This window comes from Microcaecilia unicolor, chromosome 2, assembly GCF_901765095.1.
Source record: "Microcaecilia unicolor chromosome 2, aMicUni1.1, whole genome shotgun sequence".
NCBI classification, from domain to species: Eukaryota; Metazoa; Chordata; class Amphibia; order Gymnophiona; family Siphonopidae; genus Microcaecilia; species Microcaecilia unicolor.
In genome coordinates, this window is record NC_044032.1 from 556,907,778 (window position 1) to 556,930,115 (window position 22,338).

At 46.4% G+C, this 22,338-nt stretch overlaps 1 protein-coding gene across 1 annotated transcript in view; it reads right to left on the reverse strand.

The window, feature by feature from the left end:
* Nucleotides 1–22,338, reverse strand: part of CLOCK (clock circadian regulator) — a 250,497-nt gene that overhangs the window by 118,602 nt on the left and 109,557 nt on the right. Inside the window, 3 exon segments of the mRNA XM_030192205.1 lie at nucleotides 10,757–10,863; nucleotides 11,603–11,660; nucleotides 11,663–11,683. Of these exon segments, the coding sequence (XP_030048065.1) occupies nucleotides 10,757–10,863; nucleotides 11,603–11,660; nucleotides 11,663–11,683 (186 nt within the window).

The window sequence follows — 22,338 nt, forward strand, 5'->3', positions numbered from 1 at the left end:
TTATTTTATAGACCTCTATCATATCTCCCCTCAGCCATCTTTTCTCCAAGCTGAAGAGCCCTAGCAGCTTTAGCCTTTCCTCATAGGGAAGTTGTCCTATACCCTTTATCATTTTCATCACCCTTCTCTGCACCTTTTCTAATTCCACTATATCTTTTTTGAGATGTGGTGACCAGAATTGAACACAATATTTGAGGAGCGGTCACACCATGGAGTGATACAAAGGCATTATAACATCCTCATTTTTGTTTTCCATTCCTTTCCTAATAATACCTAGCATTCTATTTGCTTTCTTAGCCGCTGCAGCACACTGAGCAGAAAGTTTCAACGTATCATCAACGACAACACCTAGATCCCTTTCTTGGTCGGTGACTCCTAATCTAGAACCTTGCATTACGTAGCTATAATTCGGGTTCCTCTTTCCTATATGCATCACTTTGCACATCTCAACATTAAACGTCATCTGCCATTTAGACACTCACAGGCTTATTTTCAAAAGAGAAGGACGCCCATCTTTTTACACAAACCGCAAGATGGGCATCTTTCTCACAGGGTCACCCAAATCGGTATAATGGAAAGCCGATTTTCGGCGTCCCCAACTGCTTTCCGTCGTGGGGATGACCAAAGTTCCGAGGGACGTGTCGGAGGCGTAGCAAAGGCGAGACTTGGGCATGCCTAACACATGGGCGTCCTCGAACCATAATGGAAAAAAAAGGGAGTCCCTGATGAACACTTGGACGACTTTACCTGGTCCTTGTTTTCTTATGACCAAGTCACAAAAAGGTGCTCGAACTAACCAGATGACCACCGGATAGAATCAGGGATGACCTCCCCTGACTCCCCCAGTGGTCACTAACCCCCTCCCACAACAAAATTTTAAAAATATTTTTTGCCAGCCTCTATGCCAGCCTCAAATGTCATACCATAACAGCAGTATGCAGGTCCCTGGAGCAGTATTTATTGGGTGCAGTGCACTTCAGGCAGGTGAACCCATGCCCATCCCCCCTACCTGTTACACTTGTGATAGTAAATGTGAGCCCTTCAAAACCCACCAGAAACCCACTGTACCCACATCTGGGTGCCCGCCTTCATCATAAGGGCTATGGTAGTGGTGTGCAGTTGTGGGGAGTGGGTTTTGGGGGGGTCCTGGGGGGCTCAGCAGACAAGGTAAGGGAGCTATGTACCTGGGAGCTTTTTCTGAAGTCCACTGCAGTGCCCCCTAGGGTGCCCAGTTGGTGTCCTGGCATGTGAGGGGGACCAGTGCACTACGAATGCTGGCTCCTCCCACGACCAAAGGGCTTGTATTTGGTCATTTCTGAGATGGGTGTCATTGGTTTCCATTTTCGCCCAAAATCAGAAACAACCAAATCTAAGGATGACCATCTCTAGGGACGACCTAAATTTCAAGATTTGGGCGTCCCCGACCGTATTATCAAAACGAAAGATGGACACCCATCTTGTTTCGATAATACGGGTTTCCCCGCCCCTTCGCCAGGACGTCCTACGAGGCCGTCCTCAGGAAAACTTGGGCGCCCCTTTCGATTATGCCCCTTCACGTCACCCAGTCTTGTAAGGTCCTCTTGTAATTTTTCACAATCCTCTCGTGATTTAACAACTTTGAATAACTTTGTGTCGTCAGCAAATTTAATTTCCTCACTAGTTACTCCCATCGCTAAATCATTTATAAATATGTTAAAAAGCAGTGGTCCCAGCACAGACCCCTGCGGAACCCTACTATCTACCCATCTCCATTGAGAATATTGACCATTTAACCCTAATCTCTGTTTTCTACCTTTTAACCAGTTTTTAATCCAGAATAGGACACTACCTCCTATCCCACGACTCTCCAATTTCCTCTGGAGTCTTTCATGAGGTACTTTGTCAAACACCTTTTGAAAATCCAGACACACAATATTTATTTATTGCATTTGTATCCCACATTTTCCCACCTATTTGCAGGCTCAATGTGGCTTACATTGTACTGTAATGGCGATCGCCAATTCCGGATCAAGAAATACAGAATGGTATTGTAGTAAAGTTCGTAATGACAAAGTAAATTAAGCAGTCAAGTGTTAAAGATTCTTTTCCAGGATAAGAAATCAAGTGGTATTGCATTAAAGTTCAGTAATTGACAGAGTAGGCGAAGTAGTCAAGTACTGAAAGTTCATTTTCGTCTATTTCTAGTATCGGTTTCATTGTCTGGTATTTAGGATGCATCAATTGTGGTATGCCTTTTTGAACAGGTTGGTTTTTAGTCATTTTCGGAAGTTTGTTAGGTCATGCATTGATTTTATGGCATTTGGTAGCGCATTCCATAATTGCGTGCTTATGTATGAGAAGCTGGATGAATAGGTTGATTTATATTTTAGTCCTTTGCAGCTAGAGTAGTGGAGGTTCAGGAATGTTCGTGCTGACCTTTTTTGTGTTCCTGGTTGGTAAGTCTATGAGGTCTGTCATGTAGATTGGAGCTTCGCCATGAATAATTTTGTGTGACAGGGTGCAGATTTTGAACGCAATACGTTCTTCCATATCATCAAGCTGATCAATCCATAGACTGGTGGGTTGTGTCCATCTACCAGCAGGTGGAGATAGAGAGCAAACTTTTGCCTCCCTATATGTGGTCATGTGCTGCCGGAAACTCCCCAGTATGTTCTCTATCTCAGCAGGTGGTGGTCACACACAGCAGCAGCTCTGGCTAGGCCTCCAAGCCTAATTTTTAGGTTTTGTTGAGTGCCTGGGGTTGAGGGCTCTTTTGAGCAAGTGCAAACCTGGTGGTGCCAGGTCCCTCCTTTTCTCCCCCCTCCCGCTGGCTCCGTTAAAAAAAAAAAAAAAATTTTGAACGTCCTTAAAGGCGTTTATTTCGACGTTTATTTAAGCGTCTATTGCAGCTACTCACTGGGACACCAGGTCGTTACAACTCGGAGCGGACAGCAGTTAATTTTTACCTTTTTATAGCGGGCAGGGGGTTCCCCGATTCTTCTCCTCGTGGCATATGGCGTCGGAGGGCGAGGGCGCAAAGGGTCGCTCCCCGGGTCGCTTGAGCGCTTCTAGAGGGGATGCGGGGGTCTTAAAGCCTGATTTGCCCTTGTTGGGTGACAGTTTCGTGACCGATGAATGTCCCGGTCCTTCCTCCGGCGTGGCGGTTTTTCCCGCCATAAACGCCCATCCCCCGCTCCTCGCCTCCGCCATCTTGGCCGGCCACGCGGCTCGGACGGCTTCTTCTAGGGCCACCCTTGAGGTTGGAGACATTAATGCCATGAACGCCCTTAATTTGGGCGACGGCACAGAAGCGGCTAAAGTTAAGAGCCGTTCTTCCCGTGCGGCTCCTTCGCGGAGTTTCGCGCCGGACGCCATTTTGGATGCGCAGCATGTCTCTCCCCCGCTATTGCGAGCGCCGGTTGAGGGTGCGTCTAGGGCTGTTGCCCAGGCTGCGGAAGTGCACAGTCTGGGGGGTTTCTCCTCCGAGTTTGTTTTGCTGCTGCATCAGGCCTTCCTCATGCACAACGCTGCCCCTGCTCCCTCGTCTGGTAAAGAGGTTGAGGTTCCCAGAGGTAAACGCCCTCGGGTTGATTCCCAGGCCTTGGAGGAATTTGTCTCCTCCGATGTAGATGAGGGCAGCGTGTCTGAGGTCTCCCAACGGTCCTTTGCGGATTCCTTGGAGGAGACGGATCCCCGCTCGGATGGAGCGGATGACCCCTCTGCAGCGCGGCTTTTTAGCCCAGAGGATTTGCCCAACCTGTTGTTACAGGCCATGGACACTTTGAAGATTTCCTCTCCGGAGGACGTCTCTCCCTCAGCCCCTGTTGGCTCTGCCATTATGCTGGGGACGAAGCGCCCGCCTAGAACCTTCCACGTGCATGATGCCATGCACACCTTAATTTCGGCTCAATGAGATGTCCCAGAAGCGAGCCTTAAAGTGGCTAGGGCTATGTCCCGCCTCTATCCTTTGGCTGTGAGTGAACGTGAGACCTATCTGTGGCCTACCGTGGATTCTTTAATCACTGCGGTGACTAAGAAAACGGCGTTGCCGGTGGAAGGTGGCACGGCCCTAAAGGACGCCCAAGACAGAAGATTGGAGGCGGCCTTAAGGTCGTCCTTTGAGGCGGCTGCTTTAAGTTTGCAGGCCTCAGTTTGCGGCTCCTATGTGGCCAGGGCGTGCCTGACTATGGTGCAGCGGGCTTCCCCCTCGGATCATTCCTTGAGGGCTGATTGGCCGGCCCTGGAATCGGGCTTAGCCTATTTGGCAGACTTGCTGTATGATGTCTTGAGGGCCTCAGCGAAAGGCATGGCTCAGACAATCTCTGCGCGGCGGTGGCTTTGGCTGAAACATTGGTCTGCTGACCACGCCTCTAAATCCCGCCTAGCTAGGTTGCCTTTTAAAGGCAAGCTGCTCTTTGGGGTCGAGCTGGACAAAATCGTGACCGATCTCGGCACGTCTAAGGGCAAGAAATTACCAGAGGTCAGGGCTCGGGCTAGTACTCGTCCCGGTACCTCCAGAGGACGGTTGCAGGAAGCCCGTCGGTACCGCCCGGGCAAGTCGGGTTCCTCTGCCCCCTCTTCCTTCAAGAGGAATTTCTCCCCCAAGCAGCATTCCTTTCGCAGAGACCGCCGTCCCGGAGGGCTCCCTCCGGTCCTCCCCCAGGGTCTCGTACCCAATGACGGGGTCTTGGTCCACGCCCCAGTGCAGATTGGAGGACGGCTGTCCTCGTTTCTGGGCGAGTGGACCACAATAACTTCAGACGCGTGGGTGCTGGAAGTCATCAGAGACGGCTACAAACTAGAGTTCTGCCGACCCTTAAAAGACGGGTTTGTACTCTCTCCCTGCAAGTCTCCGGTCAAAGCTGTGGCAGTGCAGCAGACTTTGGACAATCTGATCCGCCTGGGCGCGGTCGTTCCGGGGCCAGAAAGTCAGCTTGGCAAGGGACGTTACTCCATTTACTTTGTGGTACCAAAGAAAGGAGGTTCTGTCCGGCCTATCCTCGACCTCAAAGGGGTCAATCGGGCCTTGAAAGTGCGGCACTTTCGCATGGAGACTCTCCGCTCTGTTATAGCGGCAGTGAAGGCAGGAGAGTTCCTGGTATCCTTGGACATCAAGGAAGCGTACCTGCATATTCCCATCTGGCCTCCTCATCAACGCTTTCTGCGTTTTGCAGTCCTGGGACGACACTTCCAGTTCAGAGCCCTCCCTTTCGGGTTGGCTACTGCTCCGCGGACCTTTTCCAAAGTAATGGTGGTCATCGCGGCCTTCCTACGAAAGGAAGGGGTACAAGTCCATCCTTATCTGGACGACTGGTTGATCCGAGCCCCCTCTTATGCAGAGTGCGGCAAAGCTGTGGACCGGGTAGTTGCTCTTTGAGCTCCCTGGGATGGATCATCAACTGGGAGAAGAGCCAGCTGCGCCCGACTCAGTCCCTGGAGTACCTGGGAGTCCGATTCGACACCCCAAGTGGGCAGAGTGTTCCTGCCAGACAATCGGATTGTCAAACTTCAGGCTCAGGTGGACCAGTTCCTAGTAGCCTCTCCCCTTCGGGCTTGGGACTATGTGCAGCTGTTGGGTTCTATGACGGCCACGATGGAAGTTGTGCCCTGGGCCAGGGCTCATATGAGACCACTTCAACACTCTTTGCTGCAGCGCTGGACTCCGATGTCGGAGGATTATGCTGTGCGCCTTCCCTTGGACCCAGCAGTGCGCAAGGCGCTGAGCTGGTGGATGCAGACAGACAAGTTGTCTGCGGGAATGCCTCTGGTGACCCAGAGTGGATTGTCGTCACGACGGACGCCTCGTTGTCGGGCTGGGGAGCCCACTGCTTGGGAAGGACAGCGCAGGGGCTCTGGTCTCCTGCAGAGGCAAAGTGGTCTATCAACCTCCTGGAACTCAGAGCCATTCGGTTGGCGCTTTTGGAGTTCATCCCGGTACTGGTGTTGAAGCCGGTATGGGTCCTGTCGGACAATGCCACGGCTGTGGCCTATGTCAACCGCCAGGGAGGTACCAAGAGCGCCCCTCTAGCCAAGGAGGCTATGAATCTTTGCCAGTGGGCGGAAGCGAACCTGGAGCAGCTTTCAGCGGCCCACATTGCCGGAGTCATGAATGTCAAGGCGGACTTCTCAGTCGCCATACCTTGGAGCCCGGAGAGTGGCAGCTATCTGCTCAGGCGTTCTTGGACATCACGAAGCGCTGGGGCCAGCCGAGCCTAGATCTGATGGCGTCATCGGCCAATTGCCAAGTGCCGCGCTTTTTCAGCAGAGGACGGGACCCTCGATCCCTGGGAGTAGATGCTCTTCTCCAACAGTGGCCGACACAAGAGCTTCTCTATGTGTTCCCGCCCTGGCCCATGTTGGCCAGGGTGCTAGACCGGGTGGCAAAGCATCCCGGCAGGGTAATCCTGGTGGGTCCGGATTGGCCCAGGCGTCCCTGGTATGCGGACTTGATCAGGCTCTCAGTCGACGATCCTCTGCGGCTGCCAGTGGAGCAGGGCCTGTTACATCAGGGTCCCGTGGTGATGGAGGATCCCTCCCCCTTTGGTCTTATGGCCTGGCTATTGAGCGGCAGCGTCTGAGGAAGAAGGGCTTCTCAGACAAGGTCATCGCCACTATGCTGAGAGCGAGGAAGCACTCTACTTCTACTGCTTAAGCCAGGGTTTGGCGTATCTTTGCAGCGTGGTGTGAAGCAGGCTCACTTTCTCCCTTCACTGCTCCAATTCTTCAGTGTTGGCGTTCCTGCAAGAAGGTCTGGAGAAAGGCCTGTCGCTCAGTTCCCTTAAAGTCCAGGTAGCGGCTCTGGCTTGCTTCAGGGGCCGCCTGAAGGGTGCTTCCCTGGCTTCGCAGCCAGATGTGGTGCGCTTTCTCAAGGGAGTTAATCACCTGCGCCCTCCTCTGCACTCAGTGGTGCCTGCGTGGAATCTCAACCTGGTACTAAGAGCATTGCAGAAGCCGCCTTTTGAACCCTTGTCGAGGGCATCTCTGAAAGACCTGACGTTGAAAGCAGTCTTTTTGGTGGCTATCACTTCAGCCAGAAGAGTTTCCGAGCTCCAGGCGCTCTCATGTCGAGAGCCTTTTCTGCAGTTCACTGAGGCAGGAGTGACTATTCGCACAGTGCCTTCCTTCCTGCCCAAGATTGTTTCTCGCTCCATGTGAATCAGCAGCTCTGTCTCCCTTCCTTTCGTAGGGAGGACTACCCAGAGGAGTACTCTGCTCTTAAATATCTGGATGTGAGACGAGTCATCATCAGATACTTGGAAGTGACCAATGATTTCCGGAAATCGGATCATCTGTTTGTCCTGTTTGCAGGTCCTCGTAAGGGTCTGCAGGCTGCTAGCCTACAGTGGCAAGATGGGTCAAGGAAGCCATTGCAGCGGCTTATGTGGCCGCGGGGAAGGTGCCGCCTATCCAGCTGAAGGCTCACTCCACGAGAGCTCAGGCAGGCCTCGATGGCAGAGGCCGGATCCGTCTCCTTGGAAGAGATATGCAAGGCGGCAACTTGGGCTTCGGCTCATACATTCTCCAAGCATTACCGTTTGACTGTGGCTGCACAGGCGGAGGCCCGGTTTGGAGCTTCAGTGTTGAGGTCAGGGATTTCAATGTCCCGCCCTGGGTGAGTACTGCTTCGGTACATCCCACCAGTCTATGGATTGATCAGCTTGATGATATGGAAGGTAAAATTATGTATATCATACCTGATAATTTTCTTTCCATTAATCATAGCTGATCAATCCATAGCCCCCTCCCAGATATCTGTACTGTTTTTATTCTGGTTGCATTTCAGGTTCAAGTTTAGTCTTCAGTTACTTCAGAAAGACTTCGTGTTCAAGTTTTTTTCACTTGGATTCTTCAAGAGTTAAGACGAGTTTGTGTTACAGTGAGCTGCTGCATTCCTCTCCCCTCCGTTTTACGGGGCTGGATTGAGACTTAAATTCTGCCGGCACTCCTCCCGCTTCGTGCGGCTGTAGGGCAGCTTTGTACCCCTCCCGCTTCGGCGGTGTTAGGGTCAGTCAGCTCCTCCCGCGGTTGCAGGATAAGCCAGATCCCCCCGCATCGGCGGTTGTGGTGTCCCTCCCCCGCTCCGCGGGGATGAGCTGGACGGATTCCCCTCCCCCACTTGTGTGGGGATGAGCTGGGTTATTTCCCCTCCCCCGTTTCGGCGGTGGTGAGCTGGGCAGAGTGTCCCTTCGTGGGTGTAATTCTCTAAGGTGCTGAGTCCTGCGGATGGAGCTTGATATCGACATACTGAGGAGTTTCCGGCAGCAACATGACCACATATAGGGAGGCAAAAGTTTGCTCTCTATCTCCACCGCTGCGTAGATGGACACACCCACCAGTCTATGGATTGATCAGCTATGATTAATGGAAAGAAAATTATCAGGTATGATTATACATAATTTTACCTTTAATTGGGAGCCAGTGTAATTTTTCTCTTAGGGATTTGGCGCTTTCGTATTTTGATTTTCCAAAAATGAGTCTGGCTGCTGTGTTTTGTGCAGTTTGGAGTTTATTAATGATTTGTTCTTTGCATCTGGGTAATCTAGGTGCTTAGTACCATTGATTGTACCAGGCTGCGGAATGTTTCCCTTGGGAAAGAAGGTTTTTACTGTTTTGAGTTTCCACATTGAATGGAACATTTTCTTTGTTGTGTTTTCGGGCTTGGATTTCTAGAGTGAGATTTTGGTCAATTGTGACTCTGAGAATTTTCAGGATTTCTGAAATAGGAAGGGTGTACTCTGGGGTATTTATGGTGATGGGTTGTACGTGTTGTATTGTGATGAGAGGATGAGGCATTGTGTTTTTTCTGCGTTGAGTTTTATTGAAATGGCATCCGCCCATGAATTCATGATTTGGAGACTGTGTTTAATTTATTGTGATTTCTGTGAGATCGTGTTGGAACGGGATGTAGATCGTGACATCGTCTGCGTAGATGTAGGATTAAGGCCTTGGTTGGATAGCAATTTGGCTAGGGGTGTCATCATTAAGTTGAAAAGGGTCAGTGACAGCGGTGATCCTTGTGGTACTCCACATTCAGGTTTCCATGGTGATGATGTTTGAAGTGTGAGGTCATTTGGTATGTTCTTGTGGTTAGGAAGCCTTTGATCCAGCGGAGTACGCTTCCACCGATCCCGAAGCATTCTAGTATGTTCAGTAGTATTTTGTGGTTTACCATGTCGAACGCGCTGGACATGTCGAATTGTAGGAGGAATATATTGTTACCAGTAGCATTGCTTGTTAGAATTTTGTTAAGAGAGTGATCATCAATATCAACCGGCTCACATTTATCCACATGTTTGTTTACCCCTTCAAAGAAATGTAATAGATTGCTGAGGCAAGATTTCCCTTCACTAAATCCATGTTGGCTTATTTCTAGGATAAGCAGCATAAAATCTGTTTTACTGTTCTGGGATCTTGCTAGGTGCGTGTGACCTGGATTGGCAACTGTTGGAAACAGGGATACTGGGCTTTACAGACCTTTGGTTCGTCCCAGTATGGCGATGCTTATGCTCTTATGTTAGTCTGAATAAAATTTTATAGGAGATGACATAGAGGGGCATAATCGAACGCGAACGCCCATCTCCATGGGCGCCTATCTCCAAGGACGGGTACGTGAAGGTGTGGGACAGACTGTATTTTCGAAAAAGATGGGCGTCCATCTTTTGTTTCGATAATACAGTTGGGGGGGATGGGGGGATGGGCCTGCGTCCGCCTGCCTGAAATGCACTGCACCCACTAACAACTGCTCCAGGGACCTGCATACTTCTGTGATGGAGCTGGGTATGACATTTGAGGCTGGCAGACAGGCTGGCAAAAAAAAATTTTAAGTTCCTTTTTTTTTTCGGTGGGAGGAGGTTAGTGACCACTGGGGGAGTCAGGGAGGTCATCCCCGATTTCCCTCCGGCGGTCATCTGGGCAGTTGGGGTACTTTTGGGGACTTGTTTTGTGAAAAAACAAAAGTGCCCAAATTCTCGCTTCTGCCGCCCTTCTTTTTTCCATTATCGGCCGAGCGCGCCCATCTCTCCTCGGCCGATAAACACGCCCCAGTCCTGCCTTCACCACGCCATCCGACACGCCCCCGTCAACTTTGTCTGTTCCCGCGACCAGACTGCAGTTGGAGGCGCCCAAAATCGCGCTTTTGATTATACCGATTTGGGCCCCATAGGAGAAAGGCGCCCATCTCCCGATTTGGTTGAAATATGGGCGTCTTTCTCTTTCGAAAATAAGCTGGATAGTAAATTGTTGTTGACCAATCCCTGCTGAAGAGTGCTGCTCATGATCCACTGGGTGCAATGTGGGCATGACCTGAGTTAAGCAGCAGATACAGGACACAACTTGGTAATAACTGTCACAGGTAACCCAGGGGCAGAACATACTATAGAACTCTTTAAAAAAAAAGTATAAAATATCTTGAGCAAGAATTACTCCCATTGAGTTTCACAGTCCCGTTTTAACTTTCTTTTTCTAATCAAACTCATTATAATCACCTTCACAAAGCGTAAAATCCTTTTCTCTTTAAAACAGACCCATCAAAGAGGTTTGTTTCAAAGAAGACTGAGGTTTATGCTTCCGGGAAGCAGACAATACTATATTATAAGGCAAATGGTTATGTTATATAATTTTATGTTACCTCCGAGTAATAAAAGGCTAGTTTCGTCTACAAAAAAATAGTACCTGTTAAACAGTACTAGATATGGATGTCTAAAGTTGAGCAAGTTGCTAAACTTCACAAGTTAAAAAGTTTCAGATTTATTATTGGGAAGTTGCAGAATTTACTTACAGTGCTGGTGGCATTTTGCAAGATTTTCCAGATCATCAACATGATAGTAATCATATCCCGAGGTCCCCAGAACTTCAAATGGTAAATAGCCTATTACTGGAGGTGCCCTACATCACACAAGACATTAATGTGCTTTAGAATTACATTTAGCCTTTACTTTGTTATAACAAATGCTTCTCATTCTTTCTTGGATACAGGCAACACATGGTTACATATTATGGAAAAAAATATTACTCCTGAAATCAATTTAATGAAGCTTTCATGCTGACAATGTTTACTACATTATGTAGAAAAGCACAATTCAAGAGCCACATTTAAAACTGTTGCACTTCACTCTGGATACTGGGAAAGGGGGAAGAGTCATCAACTACCTCACTGTTGTAATAAGTTTTTTTGTAGAGAAATTCCTATATTCAGAAGTGTCTTTTTTTAACAGCAACATGTTATATTCTTGCCCTGAATGGGAAGGAGCAAATTATGCAAAGGACCCTGTTTACAAAGGCACGCTAGCGTCCTTTAGCATGTGCTAAAAATTAGCACATGCAGTGTAGATGTCCATAGGAATATTGTGGGCGTCTACACAGCTCGTGCACGCTAAAGAACGCTAGTGCGCCTTTCCAAACAGGGCCCTAAGTGTCTCAGCCTATACATGGAAATTTACAAAGGCTTGGAACACCACAGTACTTGTGCCTCATTTCATATATTTTAGCCAGAAATGTTTCACCGAGACAGAAGTTTAGACACATTTTGCAAACTGAATGGACGTTGTGACCTTGGGTGCTGTTGGAAAGAAAAATTAATGACAAAACAAATTGTACAGTATATCATATTATTAAAGAAACAAACCTGTGATCCAAAAAGAGGAACTTCCATTCTAAACTGTGTCTAGATGTAAATTCTTCATGGGTTCTTCCACTGTGCACATTCCTAAAAGGAAACCACAAAGGCATAACTTACAAAAATACTAACCCCCTGACATTGAGCCCACAATTGTTGGCATTTGTTTTAAATGCTGACCACTGCCTAATGGCTGCCGCTGAATATCTGGATAGGGCCATAGATGTCAGCGTTATTGGAACAGCTTTTTTGCTGTCCTAGGTTATCCCAGATAATCTCTCTCCACCCCGATATTATTCAGATAGTACAAAGGTGGTCTGTAAAGATATTTAGCAGTATTATCCAGGTAGAATATCTGTCTCAGAGGCATTTTTCCAATGTAATTTTTGCAGTGACCTCTAGTCTTACATGACTCATGAGCTCTAAGTGAGATTAAGGGCCAGGTAAAACCAGGAGAAATCTAAAAAATGAGTAACTGTATGATCATTTGTTTCAACAAGCACAAGGAAAATATTACAAAATTAGTATCTACATAGTTATTGTACTTTAATATGCTTATATTTCACTTCACCAAAAAATGTCATTCTTCATAGATTAAAATATTGCCCAGCCATAATAAAACCTAGTAAAGAAAAATGCTCTGATTCCAGCACAAAAAAAACAAGAATATACTTGCAAACCTGTAAAAGTGGAGGACTAGCTCACAAATCTTTGCAAAATTATGTCAAGTTATTAAAACTTACAAACCTGTTCTCAAAAATCAAGCATTGCCTAAAATGTTTTAAAGTTGATCACTTTTAACAAAAATGTTTGTCTGTCACTGTATGAATTCTACAAAACATTTAATGAAAAATGTGCAATTTTCAAGTATATTTACCAAATGGCAGTAAAAGGTGGCCGGTGGTGGTGTCAGCGCATGGGATTGCCACACGCCAAGGACACCGTTTACCACTGCAGGTAAAGAGAATTTTTAAAGGAGGCCGAGTAAATGGCCCATGCGGTATTTTAAAAATTGTCACACAGCCATTACTGCTGGAGCCCTCACCACCTCCTATTTAAGAGGCGGTGAGGGCTCCGGCAGTTAACCTGGGCACATCCACTCCCCACCCACTGGGCTATAAAAGGGCCCCTTAGTGTTTTGTTTGCATCCCACAAAAGTGTTACTTATCTGAAAGTATCTGTGAGGCATGGGCATTAAGGGCTAAAGTGAAGGTTTTGTAGTTATCCTATTTGTGGGCGGAAATTGAGATGATTAAGGCAAAAATAGAATATGGACAACTGTTGACTGTGTTTTAGTATTTAAAAACTCAGTAAAAAGTGCAATTAGAATGGTACTGAACTACGCTGGTGTTTGGAGTTTCTGTTTATGGGAATATGTGGGAAAAGCCAGATCTCCAGACCCTACCCAAAACAGTTGTTTATAGGTTAGTTGGTGACAGTGGCTTAGCCACGGGGGGCCTTGGGGGCCTGGGCCCCCCAATTTGGGTTTGGAGGCCCCAAGGTCTGCTGGCTTGGCTGGCAGGGGTCCCCAAGCCTCACCAGCATAGACTAGACTACTGTAATGCCCTTTACACAGGCCAAAAGAGTTTGTATCAGCTCCAACTAACTCAGAATGCGGCAGCACGACTGATAGAAAGCTGCAAGTGGCGCGACCACATCACACACCTTCCTGCAAAAGCTACACTAGATACCAGTACCTTACAGGGCTAATGGGACAGAGTACTTAAAAAATAAGTTAGCCCTTTACACATCTTTAAGACCTCTAAGGTACTCTCAAGGATTATCACTATCTGAACCTTCATCAAAAAAAATTGTATGATGTGATACCCGCCAGCTAGCCTTCCATGCTCTGGATTTTACTCCTAGAGGGACTATGTATAACTTGAGACTACCTCTACTTCAGGAAGCAGGTGAAAGCCTGGCTCTTCTCCCAAGCCTTTAATACATAGGGTAACTGACTATACACTCATTCTGTACCTGGACTAGCTTGCTACACACACTGTAACCAGATCAGTTCCTTATCTCTTCCTTAACTATACAACAAACTTGCCTTGAGTTTAACTAACCATCAAATTATCCCAACTGATTCTGTACCACACATCTTGTGCCCATCATATATCTGCTCTTGGTCCCTCAGCTACGTGGTGTGCCGTATTGTAGAAAATCTTTAGTAAAATATCTATGTTAGTTGAATGTTCTAATAGATGCTAGTTGAATGTTCTAATAGATGCTTATTAGGTGTATTATTAGCATTATGCTAACACTGCATTATATCTCTGGTACTTGAATTCCATTGCTGTTAACTGTGTATATTTTTCATACTATTTCATAGTAGTTCTATTATTAGGTTTCAAATTTACCTCATTTATTGTATTTACTAGTAAAAAAGGCCTGTTTCCGAAACAAATGAAACGGGCGCTAGCAAGGTTTTCCTCGGAGTGTGTATGTTTGAGAGATTGTGTGTGAGAGTGACTGTGAGAGAGAGAGAGAGAGAGTGAGACTGGGTGCGAGTGTGTGTGTGTGACAGAGAGAGAGTGAGACTGGGTGCGAGTGTGTCTGTGAGAGAGCGAGTGTGTGTGTGAGATTGAGAGTGTGTGCCAGGGGCCCCCCCTCCCTCCCAGTTCCAGGGTCCGTCCCCCCCCTCCCTCCCAGTTCCAAGGTCTTCCCCCCCTCCCTCCCTCCCAGTTCCAGGGTCCGTCGTCATCCCCCCCCTCCCTCCCTCCCAGTTGGTGGGCATGGTGGCAAGGATAGGGTAAAGAGCAGGGTTGGACATGAGCGCAGGAGCAGGGAAAGAGCAGGGTTGGTTGACATGGGGCAGGGCATGGGAGAGAGCAGTTTTGCTGGACATGGGGGGAGAACAGAAGATTGAGCAGGGTTGCTTGATATTGGGGGAGGGCAGTGTAGACAGGAGGGTTGTTTGACGGGTGACAGAGTAATACAGCAAGTCATATGCATAGACAGTAATTCTAAATTATACACTTCCTGAAATAGTCTTACAATACACGTGTGAGCTGTAGAAACAAAACATGTTTGTTGGGTTTAGCTAAAATTCCTTACCAGTCACATACTTTGAAACAACCTTGGAGAGTGTGTTTGAGAGAGTGTTGTGAGATGGTCTTTGTGAGAGTGTGAATGTGCGTTTGTGTGTGTGTGACACAGAGAGACAGAGAGTGGATGCGAGTGTGTGTGTGGAGAATGTGATAATGTGGCAGGGTCCCCCCTCCCTCCCAGTTCCCTGGTCTTTATCTCAGTTGCAGGGGTTCCCCCCCCCCCTCCTCCCCATGCTTGCAAAACTGGGATGGAGCGATGGTGGCATTGAGGGGTTTAGGCTACAGGGATGATATAGAGTGAGTCAGATAGCAATTGAGTGTGCTTGTATCTTTGTGCAGGTTCTGTGGGTTTGTGTGGGAGGGGTGTTTGTGTTAGTTCATGTGTGTGATTGTGGTGCATTGTCCTGTGTATGTGTGACAGAGTTAGTTGTGTGTGCGTGTAGGTTGTTGGTGTGTGTCTGTGGGTTTGTTTTTTTGTTTAGTTGTTTTGGGGGGAGGGGGTTGGGGGATGTGGTATGCTTGCAAAGTGTGATTGATTGGTGTGTGTCTTGTGTGTGGTTATTGTTGCAGGGTGTTAGCAGTTTGTGTTTCTTTTGTATTGTCTGTGTGAGTGGGTTTTCTTTGTCAGTGGGGTTTGTGTAGGGTGATCTTTGTTTTGGTGAAATGTAAGGGTGTTTGTAGGGGGGGGGTCAGCATTTGCTCAGTGGTGGGATAGAATGTTTTCTCCCTTTTTAAGTCTCTTAGGTGTTGTGCAGAGGCAGCATGTTTGTTTAGGTGGGTGGAAGGGAGAGGAGCTCGTTCTCCTGGTTGTCGGGAATTTTGGTGGTTTAGGGCTGCTGTAGGTTTTTCTTTTCAAGAGAAATGCGCTGCTTGAAGCAGCGCTGTATTTTTCCGGGGTGAAGGAGGTTGGGGAATCCTCGAGGTGGGTTAGGGTAGCCTTATGCCATGGATGGTTTTTGTAGGTTGGTGGGAGAGGAGCACTGTCTGGGGGCCGTCGGTTGTTTTAGCGGTATTTTCGTTCCATGTTAGTGCGGCTGGAGGGGAACGGTTTGAAAGAGGGAGCGCTGTGGGAAGCAGCGGCGTCTTGTTCTTGGTGCTGTGGTTTGCGGAAGGGAGAGTAGGCCGCTCTGTGGCCGTCGGGTGTTGAACCGGTATGTGCAGTCCGTTACAGGCCGGCTGCGTTGGAACGATGGAAGACGAATACGTTGCGGGAAGCAGTGCGTGTTGTGCTGTTTGCTCGGTGCATCCCGAGGTGGGTTACGGGTTTGCTGAGGCGGGGGATGGTTTTGCACGTCCTCGGTCGGTTCTTGAAAAGGGGAGTTTTCCAGCATTGGCGTGAGAAAGAGTGTTTTTTTTTCTTTATGATGTTTGGTTACTCCGTGGTTTTGTTATTAGCTTTTATTGTCTTTTTTTTTGGTAATGATGGAGTTTGCCAGCCAGTCTCCACCGATTCCTAGGCAGGGGAGGAGCGTGTTTCCCTACTCCTCCCCCCGCCAGGGTCGGTCTTTGATGGTGGCTGGGTCGGGGGGGATGTTTGCAGGTGTCACTTAGGTAGTCCTAGCCGCCTACATCCCAGATGGCGAGGGGCACGCTGTTCTCTTGCTCCCCCAGCTCCACGTCAACAACAATGTAGTGTATTTCCGTACATACCCACTGCTTGGATATTCTCTCTTTCCAGCGGTGTTCGTCTGCTCTCCGTGCTGCACAGACAATGAGGTGTTCTACAGCTGAATGCTCCTCCCTTCTTATCCTGTTTTTTCTTCTGATAGGTTTGTTCTATGTCGCGTTCCATTGCCTGGTAACATTTCAGCTTTGATGCTTCCACCCTCGTCGTCATCAACGTTTGACGCGAGGGCGGGCAGGGAGGCATTGTCAGTTGGATGGCTTCACCACCATGAACTTATGAACCCTTTCTCGTTGTGGTGTGACTTTGTCTTCAGAACGTTGAGGTGTGTGTTTATTATAAGTATGTTTATTCTTGGTTATTTTACTATTGTTATGCTGTTAACAAAAATATACATTTTATGTTAAATTGTACCTACTGTACACCACCTTGGGTGAATCTTTCATAAAGGCGGTTAATAAATCCTAATAAATAATTTATTTATTTATGCACTTGTATCCCACATTTTCCCACCTATTTGCAGGCTCAATGTGGCTTACAAAGACCTGTATGGCATCGCCATATCAGGGTAAAAGAATACAAATGGTGTTACACAGAATCAAGTAGAACAAGGGGATCTGGTCAAGCAGTTATAGACGAGACATTCCGGGATAAAGGTGGATAGGTGTGTGTTATAGTTAGTTATGGGTTGTCATGTTAAAGAGATAAGTTTTGAGAGATTTGCGGAAGTTAGTTAATTCGTTGATCATTTTCAGGTGTGTTGGTAAGTGCTTCCACATCTTCGTACTCATGTAGGAAAAGCTGGTCGCATTTGGTTAGTCTGTATTTAATCCTTTACAGCTGGGGAAGTGTAGTTGAGAAAGGTGCAAGAAGACACTTTTAGCACTTTCTGGGTGGTAGGTCCACGAGGTCTAGCATGTAGGTTGGAGCACTCTCCGTAACAGATTTTGTGACCATTGTACAGATCTTGAACACGATGCGTTCTTTGAGTGGGAGCAGTGTAATTTCTTTCGTAAGGGTTTTGCGCTTTCAAATTTTGTTTTTCCAAATATGAGTCTGGCTGCGGTATCTGGACTGTTTGAAGTTTTTTTGATGATCTGTTCTTTACAGCCAGCGTTAGAGTGCATTGCAGTATCCAGGTGACTTAATATCATGACTGTACCAGGCTCCGAAAAATGGCCCTTGGGAAGAAGGGTTTTACTCTTTTGAGTTTCACACATGGAGTGGAACATTTTCTTAGTTGTATTCTTCGCGTGATTTTCAATTGTGAGATTTCGATCCATGGTAACTCCCAGAATCTTCAGATTGTTTGAGACGGGGAGGGAGAATTTTGGGGGTGGTTATGGTGGTGCATTTATTTGTGTTACGTTGTGAGTGAGTATAAGACGTGAAGGGGCATAATCGAACGCAAACGCCTTTCTCCATGGGTGTCTATGTCCGAAAATGGGTACGTGCAGAGGCGGGACAGACCGTATTTTCGAAAAAATGGACATTTTTCAGCTGGGCGTTGTTTTTTTTTAGCGATAATGGAAACTAAAAATGCCCAGCTCAAAAAACGTTCCTAATCCGAGCCATTTGGTCAGGGGAGGGGCCACGATTCATAGTACACTCGCCCCCCCTGACATGCCAGGACACCAACTGGGCACCCTAGAGGTCAGTGCGGTGGACTTCAGACAACGATTCCACATGCATAGCTCCCTTATCACGGGTGCTGAGCACCCAACCCCCCTCCCAAAACCCACTACCCACAAATGTACAACACTACCATAGCTCTTAGGGGTGAAGGGGGCACCTACATGTGGGTACAGTGGGTTTTGGAGACCTCCCATTTACCAGCACAAGTGTTACAGGTAGGGGGGATGGGCCTGGGTCCACCTGGCTGAAGTGCACTGCAGTACCCACTAAAAGTGCTCCAGGGACCTGCATACACGCAGGGTCTCTAGGACTTGTTGCTGCTATATAACATTGGCACACCAGTTGACCACCTGAAGACTAATCTCTCCAAAAACGTCCTTTATTGGAATAGCACGCTTACTCACAGTTAACTGCAGATCAGAGGTTGTGCCCCACTGGCAAAGAGTCTCCCTGGTACTGAGATGAGCAGTAGGTCAGAGCTGGCAGAATGCTGTACAATGCCCTCTTTCAGCCACATTCAAGGTAAGAACTAAGTTCTGTAAGGTGGCTAACATGTGAAAGGGATCTAAAACTGGCTTACAAAAATGGCCACTACCTCATGGACTACCGGAAACAAAACAGGGCACACTCTGACCCAGTCAGCAGGGGGAAAAGCACCATGGGAGTAGAGCGTACCAACTACCAACATCGTGAGCATTTGCCACAAGCTAGTGGAATCACGGAGCCCAATACCCTACACCCACCACAATGCATTGCTGATGTGACTCTGCAGTGCGCATAACAGAAAAGGTGTCACACTCACCCGAGAGCCACATCAGAACCAGGGAAAGGCTGTCACAGGATAGAACACATTCTGCTGTCATGGAGGTGGGTACGGAATTTGAGGCTGGCATAGTGGGTTTTGTTTTGGTGGGAGGGGGTTAATGACCACTGGGGGAGTCCGGGGAGGTCATCCCGATTCCCTCCAGTGGTCATCTGGTCAGTTGGGGCACTTTTTTGGGACCTGTTCGTGGAAAAAAAAGGTAAAAGAAAAAGTGACTCAAAATCGCGGTATAAAAACGCCTTTTTTTTCGATTATCAGCTAAGACGCTCACCCTCTTCCTCGCCGATAACCACGCCCCAGTTCCGCCTTCACCAGCCCCCGACATGCTCCCATCAACTTTATCCGTTTCCGCGACGGATTGCAGTTGGAACGCCCAAAATCGGCTTTCAATTATGCCGATTTGGGCGCCCACGGGATGAAAGATGCCCATCTCCGATTTGGGTCGCAATATAGGCGTTTGTTTTTATCTTTTGATTATAAGCAGGATTGTGTTTTCTCTGTGTTGAGTTTTAGCTGAAATGTATCCGCCCAGGAGTGCATGATTTGGAAGCTTTGGTCGATTTCGTTGGTGATTTCCTTTAGATCATGTTTGAATGGGATGTAAATCGTGACATCATCTGCAATATGTATGGGTTGAGATTTTGATTGGCTAGTAGCTTGGCTGGGGTATCATCATTAGGTTGAAGAGGGTTGGTGAGCGGGGGGATCCTGGGGAACTAGGCATTCAGGGTATCCATGGGGCTGATAACGCCGCATTAGTTGTTACTTGGTATGATCTTGTTGTCAGGAATCCTCTAAACCATTTAGAACGTTACCTCCAGCTCCCAAAGTATTCCAGGATGTGTAGTAATATTCTATGGTTGACCATGTCGAAGGCACTGGACGTGTCAAATTGTAGAGAAGTATGTATTGCCAGTTGCATTGTTTGTTTAAATTTATTCATTAAAAGTTACTAGTACTGTTTCTGAGCTGGTAGTTCGATCGAAATCCTGATTGAGATTTGTGCAGAATTGAGTATTTATTTAGGTAGTTGGTGAGCTGTTTAGTCACTATGCCTTCCATGAGTTTGGTTATCAATGGGATAGATGCTACTTGGCGATAGTTGGTTAAGTCATTTGAACTTTTCTTTGTGCCTTTAGGTAAAGGAGTGAGTAGAATATTTCCTTTATCCTTTGGGAAGAGACCCTTTTGTAGCATGTAGTTCATGTTTCTCGTGAGATCTGTTAAGAATTGTTGGGGGGCAGATCTTATAAGATTACTAGGACAGATGTCTAATTTGCATTGGGATTTGGCGTATCTTTTGAGTGATTGAGAGATGTTTTCGATCGATAGTAAGTCGAAGTTGGTCCATGATCGGTCTGCTGGGTATTCCCCATGTATTGGGTCTAGACACAAATTAAATAAATTTCATTCTATTCCATAAAAAATTGCACATGAATTTACTAAAACATCATTAATTAAACTTTGCCGCAAACTCCACTCAAATTTATTATCCTCTGAGATTCAGAACAAATATGAATACGTATGTCTTAAGCTTATTTCTGAAAAGCATATAATTTACAACAGATATAAATAACGTTAAAACATCTTTATCTAGTCTAGCTGCTTGATATGAAAGTAAACTGTCAACTAGTTAAATCTCTTTTTATTTTTTAGAGAAGGATAAGCAAATAAATTAGTAGGCACCAGAAAGAAAAGTGATTTGGCAAATATAGGGGTGCAAAACCAAAAATAACGTTGTAAAGTAAGCCAAAAAATGTGAAATAAACCTCTCGGCTGTATGGGAAGCCAATGGATTTTCATATACCAAACAGATAAGTTGTCAAATTTCTTCAAAGAATAGATTAATCGAAAAGCAGTATTTTGAATAGATTGAAGTTTTTTTTAAATACTTGCTTATAACAACCCAGGCAAATGATATTACAATAATCTCAAAGACTTACAGTACAAAAGCATTATTAAATGAAAATGATCCTGATAAAGTTATTTGTGTACATGGCAAAGATTTTGCACAATAAGAAAAGACCTCTGTTCCAGAGTATTAACCTGGGACTGTAATGTCAATCTAGAATCAAGGAATATTCCCAGAATTCTAATAGCAGAAGAAAAGGGATAAGTTGTTTAATTGATTGCACACTATTCTTCTCTTTTTCAGAGGAATTGCTAATAAGCATACATTTTGTTTTCTCTGTATTTAATTTTAATTTATGCAATTTCACCAATTTTCCTAAATAACCATAATTTTATGTACTAAATGAGAATGTAAAAAAACCAAGGTGTCAATAGGAATTAAGACAGTTATATCATCTGCATAACCATAAAGACAAACACCCTGTTTTCCCAAAAGAAACCTAGAGAGTGTGCATAAACATTGAAGAGTATGGGAGATACAGGATATGGGGAACCCTGAGGGACTCCACAAAAATTTGTTCATTTGTCTGAAAGACTATCATCCATTTTAACTCTGTACGAGCGTTGTGTAAGCAAACCTCAAAACCAATTGTGGACCTGACCAATGAAGAGTTATGCTAGCCCTTGCTCTCAGTAAAATACAGGCCAATGGCTCATAATAAGAGCTAGGCTTCTTAAAATCAAAACCATCTCTGATATAAAAGAGAGCTAGCTTGTAAAAATCAGAGATCACCTTTGACACAGTTACATTTCACTGTGGCAAGTGCTGAAATGAGGTAATTGAGAACTGACAGAGGGTGGGGGCAATCTACTCTATAAACAATCCTGAGACTGGAACCTGCAATACGTCATGAGCAAGAGTTGCTATGGTTATGTAGAGATAGTGCTGGGTCAGCTGCACCCCGGGTGAGAACATCCAAAGGGGGGGCTAGAGGAAGGTTTGGGAACATGTGAAGTCATTCTGATCAACTGATAAGAACCAAGAGCCCTGTTGAGACAGCTGGGGTCCATTGAAATGAATAGGGCCAAAATTGTATATAAGCAGCAGTTTGAGGGGTATTAGATCAGACAAGAGGAGAAGAAGAACAGAAAAGGAAGACTCCAGAAGGCTAGAGAGAGAGGACGTGCCATGATATGCTGCCCCATTATGTGAATGCTTAACCTGCCTGTACTACCATTGGTAAGATTGTAATAAACTATCTTATTATATCTACTACATACTGGGTTCCTTCCTAATTACAAGGGTCTATACTGCCTTGACGGTGTAAGCCTGTCATGAGCAGATTTAAGGTTGGGGTAATTAAGCATCTAGAGGGGATTTGCAGTCCTCTCTAGGATAATACAGAGAGCCCATGGCTTCCGCTTCCCAAATGGGTGAGGCAGATCTAATTATAAACACCAACAATGCCAATATTCTCCAAAATGTGTAATAAAATATTGTGATCTACTAGATCAAAGGCACTGGAGAGATCAAATTACAATACCAGAGGCAGACTGAGAGAAATGCAAAATGTCATGTTGTTCCAGATAATCTGTAAACTGTAAAGCCACCAATCCCTCCAAAAGCTTAACAAAAAACAAGATAGAAGCTATTGGTCTGTAATTAGAAATAAGATGTCTTGGCTCTTTACATTTTTTCATGATTGGGATAAAGCGAAGGTACTTACCTGTAGTAGCTGTTCTCTGAGGACAGCAGGCTTTA